We start from the raw sequence: 16,432 nt of genomic DNA, 5'->3' as shown, positions 1-16,432 counted from the left end.
AGCTGTAGCTGCTTTAGGCACCGTGATTCCTGGGCCTGTTGCCTGTTGTTTGGTGTTGGAGGCCTTATCCCCACCATCTAGGGGGTTATGATAACAGCCTGCTGGCATTTTTAACTGTAGGGACTTCCTACAGGTTGTAACCTGGTGTGTGTACTCACTGAATGGATGAATAGCAGGTGGTGTGTGTGTGTGTGTGTGTGTGTGTGTGTGTGTGTGTGTGTGTGTATAAGCACATGTATGTTTGCATTTGTGTGGCAGCTAGAGGGTGACCTCAGTTGTTCCTCAGGCATTGTCCACCTTGGTTTTAGTGAGAGGGTCTCTCACTGACCTGGAACTCACTATATATAGGCTAAGCTGGCAGGCCAGCAGGCCCTGCAGATGGATCTGTCTTTGCTGCCCACCACAACTGGATTTTTTATTTTTATTTTTTTAAATGTGGGCTCCAAGGAATCAAACCATGATTACAAAGTTAGCACTTCCCTGCCTCTCATCTCCCCAGTCCCCGAAAGTACAGTAGGCTCTACGTCCTTTGGCTCACTAGCTTCTTGAAGCAGGTATTAGATATGGCCTAGATGAGGAGGAGCCTCCCAAGACCTTCAAATGTTTAGTTCCACTTGGGAACCTTGCAGGAATCCCCACTTAGGGAAGCAGCGTATATAAGATGTGACAGATCTGTTCATTTGAAAGAAAACCCTGGTTTAGAGTCAGAGGCATACAAGTGGACATTCTCATGGGGCTGCATAAATCCTCTGCTGACCCATCGGCTGACCTGTTACAATCAGGTTGTGACCCCTAAACTCAAGCCCCAGGTGGCCCCTGGCCAGTGCAGGGCTGCAGATAGAGCTCTTGCCCTTCTATGCACAGAGCGCTTTCTCTCCATGTGCTCCTCACATCCCGGTACTCGAGGGACTTCCCAGAAAGCCTGGGGTTCTCTCTTTGTGCCGTCATTTGACAGCAGCAAGCCTTAAGCTGGCAGCGCCGTCCTCACCTGAGAGCCTGTGAGAACGCAGCCCATGTCGGAGGCTGACACCAGAAGGTGGTCCTTATATAAGCACGATAAACCAGGATCATTGCATTTGTTTTCCCTTCTCCCACCTCCTCAGAATCTCTCCCTGAGACTGGTGGGTGAGGGTAAATGTGTTTGCCTGTTGTATATACTACACGGATAAAACAAGGCTGTGATGTCATGGGGACAGGGATGGTGACATTTGTCGCAATAGGAATTAGGAAATCTCATAGGGGACACACTTGGGTTGGATTTTGAAGGCTGCATAGGAGCCTCTCGAGTGGAATAGCGCTTTGGAGACAGGGGACAGTATACCTCTGGCTAGGTAAGCCACCAAGTGAATGAATGAGGGAGGGGAGGAGGGAAGAAGGGAGGGATCTGGGACCTGGGCAACGTTGTAAATTAGTTTTCCAGAGAGACACTTGAGTATACCTTAAGATTCTAACACTGTAGGTATACCTTAAGACTGTAACACTGTAGGTATACCTTAAGACTGTAACACTGTAGGTATACCTTAAGACTGTAACACTGTAGGTATACCTTAAGACTGTAACACTGTGGGTATACCTTAAGACTGTAACACTGTAGGTATACCTTAAGACTGTAACACTGTAGGTATACATTAAGACTGTAATGCTGTAGGCATACCTTAAGACTGTAACGCTGTAGGTATACCTTAAGATTGTAACACTGGCCGGGCGGTGGTGGCGCACGCCTTTAATCCCAGCACTCGGGAGGCAGAGGCAGGTGGATCTTTGTGAGTTCGAGGCCAGCCTGGGCTACCAAGTGAGTTCCAGGAAAGGCACAAAGCTACACAGAGAAACCCTGTCTCAAATAACAAAAAAAAAAAAAAGATTGTAACACTGTAGGCATACCTTAAGACTGTAACACTGTAGGTATACCTTAAGATTGTAACACTGTAGGCATACCTTAAGACTGTAACACTGTAGGTATACCTTAAGACTGTAACACTGTAGGTATACCTTAAGACTGTAACGCTGTAGGTATACCTTAAGACTGTAACACTGTAGGTATACATTAAGACTGTAATGCTGTAGGCATACCTTAAGACTGTAACACTGTAGGTATACCTTAAGACTGTAACACTGTAGGTATACCTTAAGACTGTAACACTGTAGGTATACCTTAAGATTGTAACACTGTAGGCATACCTTAAGATTGTAACACTGTAGGTATACCTTAAGACTGTAACACTGTAGGTTGGATCCCTTTCATTCAGGCCTTCACCTAAAGAGACCTCCTCACCCCATTCCTTGATGTTGTAACTACAGGGAGCACAAACCTTGCCCCACAGCTGAGATTCAACACTTTTCCAGTGGCGTTTGTCTGTCTGTGGATCCAGCCCCAGATGGCAAGGTTTCCAGACCGGCACATCCCAAGGAGTCCTGCGGACCTTAGGAAGCTCGCGCCTTCTCTGCAAGTGCGCCTTCAGGACGCAGGAGACCTGGGTCTGGCTGGCCAGACTGTGGATACAGACTCTTCTTTGTGCCTCTGAGCCGCCGCTACTAGGTGCTTTGACATAACTTGTAATGCCAGTTTCTACTTCCTGGGTGCTACGGAATCCAATGGCTGAGCTCTTTGGGATAGATCCACTCTCTGAACAAAAGGCTCCATTTTGCACTTCTTGCTCAAGCAAAGCATCAATAGCTAGGGGATTTGTGTGGACTGCACGGTTTGATTTCTACTCATGGCCCCGTGGGAATTGCACTCTTGTGACTGTCTGAATTGGGTGCATATGTTGTGGCCAGGAGTGAAATTCGTCTTTTTGTCACTTGGGCATCATCATTACCACGTGCTATGATGGGGTGGGAGAGGGGAATGCAGATGGGTAAGGAGCGAAACTGCCACTTGGAGTCCACGTATTGGCTGATACAGTGACTCATTTTCCAGCGAGGGCATTCTTAGGTCCTTTTGCCCTTTTTACATTTTGATTTTCTCCTGGGCTCAGCATAATTTCTTTCAAACAGAGAGGGCTGTTCACCCCGTTTCTCAAAGCCAAACCTAAATTATGAGGGGTGTGCCTAAATACGTAATGTGTAATGGTTCCCATATTGGAAACATTGACTACTTACTGGTCCTCTCTGATGGGGCGGCTTGAGCCAGCCCAGAGTTTCTGGGGCTGTCAGGCTACTGCGGCGGAGGTAGCTATTAGCAGGGTTGACGCTCACAGTGCACAAGGAGTTTGCAGTCCCGACATGTGTCGGAATAGACGCTCCAGCTATTGGTTGTAAACAGAAAGCCTTGGCAGCCTGCTCACCCATCTCCTTTCCCCGGCCTTTGCATCTCTTTCTCCCCGTCCCCCCATTTTTTTATGCCGCAATATTTCTTGAGGTTGAGAACTTCCAGCTTTGTCCTGTGTGGGTGTTGACCCCCTCCCCCCTTTAAGAATGAATTGTACCACGGCCTTATAAGGCCTGAGTTTGATATCAGGATTTGCAAGTTGGTTCTTGTAAAGGGGATGCTCTGAAGGAGCAGGAGCTGCGGCAGCCAGCTCTGGGATGTCGCCTTTGTGTCTGAGGACAGGCCACCCACCAGAGGTGGTTCTTCCTGACTCCACCAAAGGACCCCGTTGCCCTTAGTATCTTTCTGCTGAGCTCTGGTGCCAGCTCCATGCCAACCATGCCATGCAAAAAATAACAGACGGGGCTCTTCCAAGGTCCCAATGTGGCCAGATGTCACCGGTTTCTAAAAGCCTAGGTGGGCATGCCAGGTGTCCTCTGCTCTCCTCTCTGGACGCCTTTGATTTGCAGTTGCAAAGAGTATCTCAAGTTCCGAACACTGTTCTGTGGCCAGTGAGCGCAGCCCACTAGGACTGTGGAGTGGCCACTATAGGGCATCTTTGTGGCCCGGAGGGCAGAGTGGGCTAACCCACTGCCCCTCACCTGTCCTGCTCCTGGTGTCCTGTGACTGTGCAGTGACATTTGGCAGCTCGAGTCCCGTTCTCTGTCAAGACCGCTGGCAGCCCTGTGGCTGTGGCCTTTGTTTGTCTTGTACTAGCTGGCACTGTCTGGGAGAGCACCAAGCCATGTTATTGTGTTGTCGCAGTGTTCTTGACACAGTCCTCATGGTCTAGAGGTGTGCCGGAAGGTGGGGACAGTTGAGTTGGGCAGCCCGGTCCCCTGACAGGACATGCCTACTGAGAATGCCTCCTCTTCTCCTCCCCGCTTCTCTCCTTGGTTTTCTCCCCTGCATCCTCTCTCCTCTTTTTTTTCCCCATCTCCCCCTTTCCTCCCCATATTTCCCTCTTCTGGGTGAATCTTTTCCGATCTCCCTTTCGTTCCCTTCTAGAGGAATGTGTTTTGGGATCAGATACCCTTGTGGGGGAGACTCCCTAAAGTGAGGCTGCTTGGGGCCACCCCACCGTATCCTTAACTCAGATCCCGTAGTCGATGGAAGCGGAGTCATCCTGGGGACAGCCAGAAGTGGCTCCATGTGTGAAATGTGGTGTGGTTAGCTGGCCCAGAGGCGGTCTGCAGAGGTGGCTCCTTCTCCCCGAGCGGTGAGACTCTACCGTGCATTCTGCAGGAGGTGATTGGCCAGGGCCCGACTGAGGCTTCCATCTGTTCTCTGTTTGCACTTGGGCGCCATTTCAGAAACCACACGGGAAAAGTTTATAGGCAAACATTATAAAAAGTGACAGTCTGAAGTGCTGCTATCGCTGGCTTGGCAACATAAAGCATTACCTGAAGCGGCTTCCCATCTCTCGCCGCCGCCGGAGCTGTTTGGGAGCCTCAAGACCGCCATCCTGGTGGTGCCAAGGAAAAGTCCCTCTGGGCACTGTGAGGTTTCTCATTCCCAGCCTCATCTGCTCCTGCAGGATCCCTTCCTAGGGTGGCTCACACACACAGCCAGTCTCCCCACTTTGCTCACTTATAGGAAGGTAAACACAAGTTGTCACTGGTGACATCCAGGTGGGTCCCACCCAGAGGCTGTGGCCTACCTGGATCTGCAGAAGGACTTGGGGGAGGGGGCATGTCAGGAAGATTCTGCCTCAGTCTCCCTTTCACCTGGGTCAGAAACCCCTCATTTCTAAATCTCTATTACCTTCCAAGGAATAGTGAGTGACTCAAGGGACGTCTTGCAGAGAAAGTAGGCTCATGACAGGGTGAGAGCCATAGATATACTTTTTTCATGGCTTTGAATGCACTCTGTAGCTTAGGTAGGCCTTGAACCCACTCTGTAGGCCATGTGGGCTTTGAACTTACGACCCTCCTAACCCAACCTGTTAAATGCCCACTGAGTACCACCACGTCCCAACACAGTTGACATTTTCATTGACTTTTGACGCTGTGAAGGACCCCACCCCCTCCAGCCTCCAGAATATCAGAGTAGTTAACTCACTGAAAACATACCTACCACACAGGAAACTGCTGGCATGTCTCAAGGGATTAGAACCTGTGGGTAGAAACACAGCTAAGCCTCCACACGGGAGAGCCTCCAGCCAGTGTTTTGTTTGTGGCAGGTAGAAACAGCTGAGTGGATCCCTCCCAGAAAGTAAACATGTCACCCCTGTTTGTTCAGAGAGTTTAGGTAACAATGACAATGTATGGCCCCGCTCCCTCGCTTCTTTCCAAGTTTCCATTTAATTATGAAAAAATGTGTGGGAGCATGCTTTCTGTCTATGGTAACTTCCGAAAGGACATTTGGTGTCCAGAAAAGCAGCTTCTGGAACCTTCTCTCCCCATTGTGCTGCGGAGAGTGCCGAGGGAGGGAGCTTGAGAGTGAGTGTTGGGAACGGTGAGCCGTGGCATCAGAAATGGTAAATCCAGGAAATGTTGATATTGCTATAAAAGGGACTGTTTGGATTTCCCAGGGAGTTCCTTGCCCTACGCCAATAGTCACGTGCTCCACAGAGCGAGTGGCTTGGTGGAGTCGGGCAAGGAGCGGCCTGCATCAGAAGGCCGCCTGAGTGGTAGAGAGAGGTGAGGTGTGGTGAGCACAGTGCCTTTGGTGCCTTGGGCCCTCATAGGACACCGTGAGGTGATGACGATGGAGAGCTGTAATACCACAGGACTCTAGGAGCAGACAATGTTTGTGAGTAGCCAGCCCGGAAGTTCCCTGGAGGATTTGCGCCCAGAAGAGAAGGCTTCAGCTCTGAAGCAAGTCTCCAGGGCCAGGCAGGAACAGGGTGGCTTCTTCCCAGCATGCCTCTTGGGTCCCATGTTCTTAGTACCCTGGCCCATGATGTAGCTCATGTGTGCGCCATTTGCAGGGACCTACCAGCTAGATCAGTGGGGACCTCGGATGGCCTGGGATGCCATCGGCTTGGCTTTTCTCCCTCCTTGTGGTTCTGCCCATCCATCCCTCAGTGTCCTTCTCTATCATCTCCTCCCTGACTCTGCAGTATTTGACCCTCTTCCCTCCTTTTCCCCTTCCTCTCTTTTGCTTCCACTCACCGGTTTTCCCTCCTTCCTAGGATCCCCAAGGAGGAAGGAGCAGGGCTAACTACGGATGCTGCTGCCCCCTACGTGGGTCCTCTTGTGAAATGGCCATTGCAGAGGCAGGAGGAGTTCTGCTTTCTGCCTCGACGCGAGAAGGGCTTGATTGCAGATACCTAATTTCTTACGGGTGTTTGCAGAAGATCCTTGACTGTCTCAGGAGTCAGTTATCTTCCTGGGAAACTAGAGAACAGCAGTTGGGAGGACTGACATCACCTGGGTTGGTTGTGGCCGCAAGATCAAGTTCACAGTGGGTGGCTCCGAGGTGCCTTGCGTATAATGCCTGGGTAGTGCTGTGTCTTGGGGACCCTGTGGCTGGGAGGTTATGCAGGACAGAGAGGAAATGCACTCGGGTGTCCCCCCGTACCCAGGGCAGTGAGTGCCCCTTTACCAAACATCCTGTGTCCCGCGCTACCCGAGAGCCCCTCTTCATGCCGAGTTCCTCATGGCAGAACTAGAAATGGTGGCGTAGTGCAGGTGAACTGGTCCAGCATGGACCAGCAGTGCCGCCTGAATTCAGCGCGTCTGGATCCTTTGTTGCTGTCATGTGGAGGAAGGGCTTCTCAGTGGATAGGTCCTATCATTTTCTAACATTGTATGAATCTTTCATTCAGAGATGGCTGGGACGAGAGTGGCAGGTGTTATCAGATTTGGGGTCAAGTTGAATCCCCCTTCCTCTCCATATTTCTCTTCCTTGCTCTTAAAAATATAAACCCTTTATATTACTTGTTATTTTTATTATTATCATTATTGAGTGTGTGGATGATGTATATGCCATGCTGTGTATGTGGAGGTCAGAGTGCAGTTCTCTCGGGTCAGTTTTCCCTCTCTTTCCACCTTTTCGTGGGTTTTCACCATGACCAGTCTTGGCTTGGGCAAGCATGCCTTCATCCTCTGAGCCCATCTTGCCAGACCCGCCTCTCCATCATTCGGTTAGCTGCTCAGTTCAGCTGTCTCTTGGTTTAAACAGGCCTGGGAGACTTGATCTGAGAACCTTCCAGCTGAACTCTCGACGTCTTTTAAACTTGGCTCTGTGCTTTGCCTGTCAGCACAGGGCGGCTGCTACTCCTTGTGGAAGCCTCCTCCCATTCCCTCCTGCAACAGAAGCTGAGACACCTTCTGGGAGGGCAGCACTATCCATGTTGGGGGTTTGCAGGCCATGAGGCCTCCTTTGCAATGACTCCGGTGTGCCCCAGTAATACAAAAGCAGCCCCAGACAATACATACCCGGAGGAGTATGGCACTGCTCCAGGAAGTCTTTGTCTACAAAAGCAAGTGTCTGGCTTGGTCCTGGGGCCATGCTTTGCTGGCTCCTGCAGCCCCATGGGCCTTTGCCCACCATCTCCATGTGGACCACCTAGGCGCCTCACCCCAAGACTGCTTCACACACTTTTCATTTTCTGTGAATTTTCTATTTGCTCTCGTTCACCCCACTACAGTAGAGGGTCCTCCAGGGCTGGGACTCCACCTTGTCTCCTTTGCTTCCTGAGCATACAGAACAAAGCTTGGCCTGTGGTAGGTGTTTCGATAACCAGTGGGCAAGTGAGAGAAACAAGCCTTTGAAACCTTACCTGGCTGTCAGTTGGGGCTTGCTTTCTGCCGTGTGTGTGTGTGTGTGTGTGTGTGTGTGATTTTCTTCCTCATGTGGGTTTCCCTCTTTGTGTTCCCGAACTGTTTAAGGTCTGCGCCCCTCTTGGCTCGTGTGCATTTGGAGGGGATCCCCTGTGAAAAGCCTCGGGCCCCTTGTGTTGGCTGCTGCTGCTGCTGTGCTGGTATTTCTTGGACCAGATGTTTATTAAATAGTGGGACTGAAGCATGAATGGACTGTATTTTAGTCATGTGGGAGATTTGTTCTTTTGAGTGAGCTCTGGGCAGAATAATTGCCTTGTGATGTTGCTGCCCAGATCTGGAATTGTCCCAGATTGGATGGAAAGCATTGTGTTTTCTAGGCTTGGGACTCTGGGTACCATCCACAGCTCTCACTATGGGCATGAAAGCTTACTTCATGGGCCCTCAGGGTCACCGTGGCCCTGAGGAAGGCCAATGGTCTCATCCTGCCTGCCTCTTTGAGGACTGTGATGGTGTTCTGTGATGGTATTCAGTATGTCTGCCTTCTCTGTGTATGTCAAAGGTTCTCCAGGGTGGGAAGGGGAGTGGGGCATAAAGACCTATCAGAATTGGGCTTTCTGTCTGGGACTTGAAGGATTCCTCAGGAAGTCAGGATATTCACAGGCAATGTGTCCTATTTCAGTAGTTTTGAGGAATAGGCAGAATTTTAGAGTAGGAGAGACCTCTTTTATTTCCAGCCAGGTGGGTCACGGAGGGCCATGATTAATCTGGGATCAGAGAAGGAGCTAAGCAGGAATGAGAGGGTGGATGTTATGTTCTTCAAAGAGAAGGGTGCTGAGGAGACCGGGCACTGGGGCAGGATGGATCTGGCTTCGCTAGTAGCATGAGGCGTAGACAGTGTAGATAGCATCCTTATCCAAAAGTCGATTTACAGGGTAGGGCCATTAATTGTTAGGGACCCCCTCCTTTTCTTTCATTGGATGTTAAAGGCATCCAGGCATCTATCATTTTGAGGAAGACAGCATCTCCCAGCTCACCCAGTACAGAACCAGCTCAGTACTGTTGGGTTCATTTGCCTTCGAATTTGAGACATTTTCGCATTGAAAAGCTTGGCTAAGTGAAACATAAATAAGTAGTTCAGTCAGTCTGAGAGTGTGTGTATGTGTGTGCATGTATCACACACCCCGTCATGTTGAATGGCTAGCTTGGCAATCACCTTTAGACATTTCTGGTGGATTTTCCTTCTACTCTGGGGCGTGGTTGGTTTTTAAAGCCCTATTTACAGCCCGTGGAAACAAACCAACCCAGGACAGCTTCTGCTGGCTGCGACTGTGGCCATCATTTCCAGGGCTGCCCGTCAAAGTCTGAGTGGGGGCTGCTTCCCGGCTTCTGGGGTGCGGTGAGAGATGATGGGCGCCTCCTGAGGCCGTTTGTAGAGCAAGAACAGTGTCTCCTGGGAAAGAACGGCCTCCACTGACCTTTGTTGGACCTTCTCTCCTCTCTCCCTCCTCCCCATCTGCCTCTGTCTTCTCTCCCACCTCCTCTGCAGAGCCGCCAACCAAATACCAAATCTCCCAACCAGAATCGTACGTGGTCGCCCCCGGGGAGTCGCTAGAGTTGCGCTGCATGTTGAAAGATGTCGCGGTGATCAGTTGGACTAAGGATGGGGTGCACTTGGGGCCCAGCAATAGGACAGTGCTTATTGGGGAGTACTTGCAGATAAAAGGCGCCACACCTAGAGACTCCGGCCTCTATGCCTGTGCGGCAGCTAGCACGATAGACAGTGACACTTGGTACTTCATGGTGAATGTCACAGGTGAGTTGGCTTGCAAGTGTGACGGACGCTCCTGTCTCCTCTTCTGCCGTTGTTTTCTGGTTGAAAAGTCATGATGATTTCCGGCCGAGTGAAAGCACAGGGAACTGTACTCATTGACTACCAGGCACAGACAGTGTCAGTTTGCTATTCATTCGAGACAAGGTCTGCTTTTGTTGCCCAGGCTGGACTTGAACTCCTACCCATTCCCACCATTCCCACCCCCACCCCCACCCCACCCCCCTCAACACACACACACACACACACACACACACACACACACACACACACACACACACACACAAGCTGAGACCACAGGCGTAGAAGACTGTGCCTGGCTGATCTATTTCTGACATTCCTCACTGGGACCCTGTATACCATAGATTTCTCAAGTGACAGAGATATTCCAAAGCAGGGTACACAGTCTTCTTCATATACCCCGCCCCCACTCCCACATTCTTGGCATTTACAGTATACAGTTGAAATATGGGAATCTAGATTTGGGTTCCTTTGCTAAACCCCAAATTTCTCTCCTTTTTATTTCCTTCTATATAGTGAAGGGAATGGGTAGTAGCAGGCCTCCTTTGTGGCCAGTTGGGAATTCTCCCTTCTGAATGTTGGTTAGCAATCAGAATGCCCACTAGGGGAAACTGAGTTTTATTCGGGAGTCATTTCTATAATGAAGAGAACCCCGAGTGTTGAAAAGGGGAAATAAAACTAATGTTTGGCTATTAGAGTCAAAATTTGTTGGGGGGTGGGACGGGACTGGAGAGATGACTCAGCAATTGGGAGCACTGGCTGCTCTTCCAGAGGCCCCAGGTTCAATTCCCAGCATGCACATGGCAGCTCACAACTGTCTATAACTACAGTTTCAGGGGATCCAACACCCTCACACAGAAATATATGCAAGAAAAACATCAGTGTACATAAAATAAAAATAAAGTCATTAAAATTTTTTAAAAGTTGTTGGGGATTTGAATACTCATTGAAAGCTCAAAACCCATCCCAGTTTTAGATAGGAGGAAACCTTGAGAGTCAACACAGTGTTTCCAGGTGATCCACTCTTCACAGAGATGCTTTAAGCCACTGAAACCATCTTAACACCCCAAGGTCTCTGCCATTGCTCCTGGGCTCTCGGGTGGTTGAGCGCTCTCGAGGAGAGCTCAGCCGCAGGTGGTGGTGACTTTTGCCTTTGCCAACGCATCCATGGATATGTTCTTTTGAATGCAGATGCCATCTCATCTGGAGATGACGAGGACGACACAGATAGCTCCGAAGACTTTGTCAGTGAGAACAGGAACAACCAGAGTAAGTAACCTGCCTCTGAAGGTCCCCGAGAGGAGAGAAGAGGGGAGTCCTGCCTTCTGTCGAATCCTCACCTGTCTTCTGTCGACTCCTCCGAACCGCCATGCTGTGTCCCTGGCCCTCACTGTCCGCCCCCCCTGCCCCCCATGTCTGCTGTCCCTATTTTCCAACTTGAGAATAAACTGGGCTGCTGTCCACTCTCTCGCCACTTGTCCTTTCTTTGTGTGTCAACAGCGCTCTCTTGCAAACACTGTTTCTGTCTGTGGTCCCACTTTTCTTCTTTGGTCTCTCGGTGTTCATAGACAGACCACTAGTAGGACTTGTGGCCATCTTGGTCTTCTTCATAACCCCCATCATGCCTTTCCTGACTTAAGATGATTGCCTCTCCTCCCTCCTGGAGTAGTTCACTGTTATTACTGATCTATTCATTTATGGAGACAAGGTCTCGACTTTGTTGCTCAGGCTGGACTTGAACTCCTGGGCTTGTGTGATCCTTCCATGAGCCTCTCGAGTACTGGGGCCCACAGGTGTGAGCCACCTTGCCTGAATGATCTCTTTTGGAAAGTCCTCCATGGGGCCGGGTGGTGGCTTGTGGTTGGAGGTCAGAGATGTTCCTTATACATAGCATATAGCTTAACAAGAATTATCTGGCCCAGAGTACAATGTTCTGAGGCTAAGAGACCCTAGCCTTTGCAACATTGCCTCTTGCTGAGGGGAAAGAAAAAGCATGTCCTACTTTGAGGATGGTGATGAGAAAGAGGGTGAATGTTGGCATGTCTTAAGGCAGTGGGCATTGGGCACTCACTCTTGAGGACGCTGACTTGCTTGGTAACAATAACATGACCAGCTTCTCGGAGCTGGGCAGCCAGAGATCCAGTAATGATTCACTGCTTCTCGGTTACTCACTTGCTATCTGTGCCTCAGACGGGAATGGCAGCCATGTCTTCTGGGAAGTTAGATTAAAGGAGAGCGTATGCTTTGAAGACTTGGTGCTTGTGAACGTTTGTTCCGCAAAGACGCAAAACACAGAATCACTTACCTTCTCCAGGTAGGGCTGGACTGTTCCCAAGAGATGGTGGTTCTGTCCGTCTGTTTTGCTCCCCACACCCTATGCCTGTTGTATTCAGCGATATTGTAAAAGGATTTTTTTTTTGTCACAAGTGAGTTAAATGAGTCATAAATAATAACAATTAGTTACTAAAATGAGCCTGTGGCCTTAGACTATGTTTTTAGAGCTGGTGATGTACCTGGATTGGTAAAATGCTTACCCAGCATGGGCAAAACCCTGCTTTCGACTCCCATCCCTGTGTGACTGGGCACAGTAGCACATGCCTGCAGTCTCAGCTCCAGAGGCGGAGGCAGGAGGATCAGAAAGAAAAAGGGTACCATTTGAATAGCTCACAGCAAAATCAAGAAATTACCCACAGACTTCGCCCTGCCCCAAGGATAGCATCTCCCATTGTCAACAGCACTTGAGACCTCAAAAGACCTCAACACCGGAGCCCAAGGTCTGTGATCCTCAGGGTTCACTGTAGGACCTGGGGCTTATGCAAATGAATAACAATATGTTTCTATCATTGTGCTATCACACAAATTTTATTGTCCTAAACATTGCCGAGTATTACTTATTCACACATACACACACACCCGCCCAGCCCTTAGCCACCACCAATCTTTCCAGACTTTGCCTGTTCAGAAATATCATAAGTTAGATTCATACACTATGTAGGCTTTTCAGATAGGCATCTTCCCCCTAGTGATGTGCATTACATTTTCCCCCCTGAATTTTCCAATGAATTCAGCTGATTTTTTCTTAGTACTGAACAGTATCCCTAGTTTGTATGTACACAGATTATGCATCTCTCCATTGAAGGACATCTTAGTTGTTGCCTAGGTTTGGCAGTCACGAGTAGAGATGCCATCGACCAGGTGTGGGATTTTTAGCTATGCATTTCCTTCTCCTTGGAACATCACTGTTAGATGCTGTGGTAAGTTCAGATTCACTGGGAGCTGGCCAAACCGCTTTCCAAAGCAGCCACAACATTTTGCGTTGCCACCATCCATGAAGGAGAGCTCCCTGGCTCTGCATCCTTGCCAGTATTTGGTGATGCTGGTGCTATGGATTTCTGTCATTGTAGAATGCGGTTTCCTCATGACGAGGATGGCAAGCATCTTTATATGTGCTCGTTGGTGAGTGTCTGTTAAATGCTTTGTCTTTTTATTTTTAATTGAGTTGTTTGTTCTCTTATTGTTGAGTTTCTAGAGTTTGTGTGTTTTTGGATAGCAGTCCTCTACTCCTTCATTCAAATCCTCTCTCCTAGTGTGAGAATCCCTTTCTTCAACAGTGTCTCCCAGAGCAAACATTTTAAAGCCTTGCTTATCAGCTCTCTCGTGGGTCCCCTCATGCCATCAGTGTTATCTCTAAGAAGTCAGCAGTAAACTCTAGGGCAGTCCTCTCACTCCTTGGGAGCGTTATAGTTTCGTGTTTTACGTTTATATTCCAGTTGTGATCTATTTGCAAGGTCTGGGTGTAGGTCTATTTCCTCTTGCCTCTGGATGTTGTTCACAGTTATTCCTATATCATTTATTGAAAACACCATCGCTTAGCCTGGGTTAGCTAACAGAGAGAATGTTGTTAGGCCCTGGGATAAATATTGTCACTCCAATGAATGTTTGGCTTTGTTCTTAAGTCTCAATAGTTTGGGCATAAGGAGAAATAATTTAGTTAATATAATTTTTACTCTAGGGAGAGTGAACACTTAGGAAAGTGGTTTTCAAAGTGTGCCTGGACCAGCAGTGTTAGCGTCACGTGGGAACTCTCTAGATATACCCGTTCCTTAAGCTTGTCTTCAGACCTGCCTAGTTAGAGATGTGGGGTAAGTGTTCCTGTGTGTAATGTGTAATTCATTTCACATTAAGGTATAAGAACTGCTGCCTTGTGGACACGCACACGCGCACGCACACACACACTTGCCCCAAACAGGCACAAACTACCAGCCACGTTCATAAAAACCAAGAAGGCAAGTGAAAGTGTGTGCTGCTACTATGGGTTGTGACAGCCTTGCAAAGGCTTGTTACCTTTCTTGCTGTCCTCTGGTAACAACAGGGACCCAAGCAGAATATGCTGTTCATAGTTGCCGTTCCTTGGCTCTCCCGGAAGCAGGAGGCGGAACCCTCCCAAACCGGCTCTGGAGGGCACTGGTGCGGGCTGTCGGCTCAGGTTCGGCCTCCAGTAACCCTTGATGCAGAAAGCAGCAACCCTTTTTACAGTGATCAGAAAAGTCTTAGGGAGCAAAGGGAAGTGTCCAGCCACTCGGAGCCTGGTACCCATGGGCATCCCAGGTCCCCACGGGGGCGGGGTGTGTGTGAGATGATCTGTTTGCACAGTTGTTTATAGCGCTCAAGTGGTACCACATGTGGGTGCCTCCATGGTTGAGACATCAGGTTCCACCCACTTGGATTTGCTGGCACACCTGGGAACGGTTCTGTGCTGGGTCAGGTCTGCTGACGACATCACTAGGAACACACGTGATGTCATGACGTGTAACAGCAGGTATAGGTTATCTAACAGCCGCGGCTGAGTGATTGGAACCTCCTAGTGTTTTGGAGTTTGCCTGTTGGGGACCTCTGGGGATATTGCTGTGACTCCTTGCCCGACTGCCTAGCATCTGTGTAGAAGGGCCGGGCAACAAAGCACGGTGTGTCATGGTGCCACCCCATAGAGAGGCTGCCACACTTTCACCCTGCAGTGAAATTTTGGTAATTAGCTCTCAAATGACACCCGCTCTGTCCCTGAGATGGGTGCTGTGTGGTGATTAAGGGCTGGTGTTAGCTGTACCAGGGAGATAGTGCTGCAGGGAGGGGCCTGTGAAACATTAGACGCTATTTAAAGTGATAGCAGTTCTTAGCTGGCTACTTGGCCTCTGCCATCTGTTAGTGTGATTAGCCTGGTCTGATTCACAGGTGCAGCCTGGGGCAGCTGAGATTAAGCAGCTGTGGCCTGTGTGTGGGGACCAAAGAATGCTGGGATGAGGATACTTGGCAAGGAGGGAAAGGGGATGTTACTGTTCAAACTTTTTTTTTTTTTTTTTTTTTTTTGCCACCTCAAGTGTCAAATACCTGACCTGATTACTAGGAAAAATGCAGAAGGTCTGAATTCTTTGCATTTTCAGACACCTGGAAGCATCCTTGTGTCCACGTTGATTCCTCTGGTGCCTCTGTTGTCTGGAGATGCCACTGGCATGTGCTTGAATATTTGACTTGAGTAGAGTCGGCCAGCGGTGTTCTCGGGACTGTGCCGACTGTGGTAGTCTGGGGTTTTGTGAGCGCCATTTTCCTGCTGCCCTTTGGGATGTTGCTTTTTTTTCGAGACAGGGTTTCTCTGTGTAGTTTTGGTTCCTGTCCTGGATCTCGCTCTGTAGACCAGGCTGGCCTTGAACTTGCAGAGATCTGCCCGGCTCTGCCTCCCGAGTGCTGGGATCAAAGGTGTGCACCACCATCACCCAGCCCCGGATATTGCATGTTTTAAGTTTGTGTTATTCAGCTTGAAAAGTGTCCAAGTGATTTCTTCTGCCAGATCGCTAGACTGTCATTTATCTGGTTTTGCTGGCTCGTTGTAGGAAGGCAAGCTTCCCTGACCAGCAGAGGTCTTCAGTTCTGTATAGGGTGCAGGAAGCATGGTTACCAAGTCCAAGCACAAAACCAACCACCAAGAACTAAGAAGAGGGCTGGGAGATGGTCCTGCGGGTAGAAAGGTGCTTGCCACCTGATGACCTGAATTAGTCCTCAGAACCCACTTGATGGAAAGCGAGATCAGACTCCACAGTCAATGTTTTAGTTAGGGTTACTATTACCATGATAAAACACCATGACCAAAAGCAAGATGGGGAGGAAAGGGTTCATTTCACTCACAGTTCCATATAGCAGCTCATCATCAAAAGCAGTGAGAACAGGAACTCATACAGGGCAGGTATCTGGAGGCAGGCAGGAGCTGATGCAGAGGCCATGGAGGAGTGCTGCTTACTGGCTTGTTCTCCATGGCTTGCTCAACCTGCTTTCTTATAGAATCCAGAACCACCAGCCCAGAGGTGGGGCCACACAAAATGGGCTGAGTCCCTCCCCATCAATCACTAATCAAGAAAATGCCCTGCAGGCTCACCTACAAGGGGATCTTATGGAGGCATTTTCTGAATTGAGGGTCCCTCCTCTCAGATGACTCTAAGTTGTGTCAAGTTGACATAAAACTAGTCAGCAGAGTCAGCATGCATGTGCACACATACA

At 49.4% G+C, this 16,432-nt stretch overlaps 1 protein-coding gene across 15 annotated transcripts in view; it reads left to right on the top strand.

Annotated features, from left to right (window-relative positions):
* Fgfr2 (fibroblast growth factor receptor 2) overlaps positions 1–16,432 on the top strand; it is a 108,857-nt gene that overhangs the window by 14,531 nt on the left and 77,894 nt on the right. For 5 of the 15 annotated variants that reach the window (XM_006976988.4, XM_076553618.1, XM_015995884.3 and 2 more), the window contains exons 3-4: positions 9,584–9,850; positions 11,078–11,155. The exons of 5 other annotated variants lie outside the window; for them this stretch is intronic. In XM_006976988.4, the coding sequence (XP_006977050.1) occupies positions 9,584–9,850; positions 11,078–11,155 (345 nt within the window). The remainder of the gene's footprint in view (positions 1–9,583; positions 9,851–11,077; positions 11,156–16,432) is intronic. 5 more of the 15 variants (XM_076553644.1, XM_076553640.1, XM_015995888.3 and 2 more) reach the window with 1 other exon arrangement.

Source organism: Peromyscus maniculatus, chromosome 1 (genome assembly GCF_049852395.1).
Source record: "Peromyscus maniculatus bairdii isolate BWxNUB_F1_BW_parent chromosome 1, HU_Pman_BW_mat_3.1, whole genome shotgun sequence".
NCBI classification, from domain to species: domain Eukaryota; kingdom Metazoa; phylum Chordata; class Mammalia; order Rodentia; family Cricetidae; genus Peromyscus; species Peromyscus maniculatus.
Note: the sequence above shows the minus strand (reverse complement) of the source record. Positions and strands in the feature narration are given on the sequence as shown.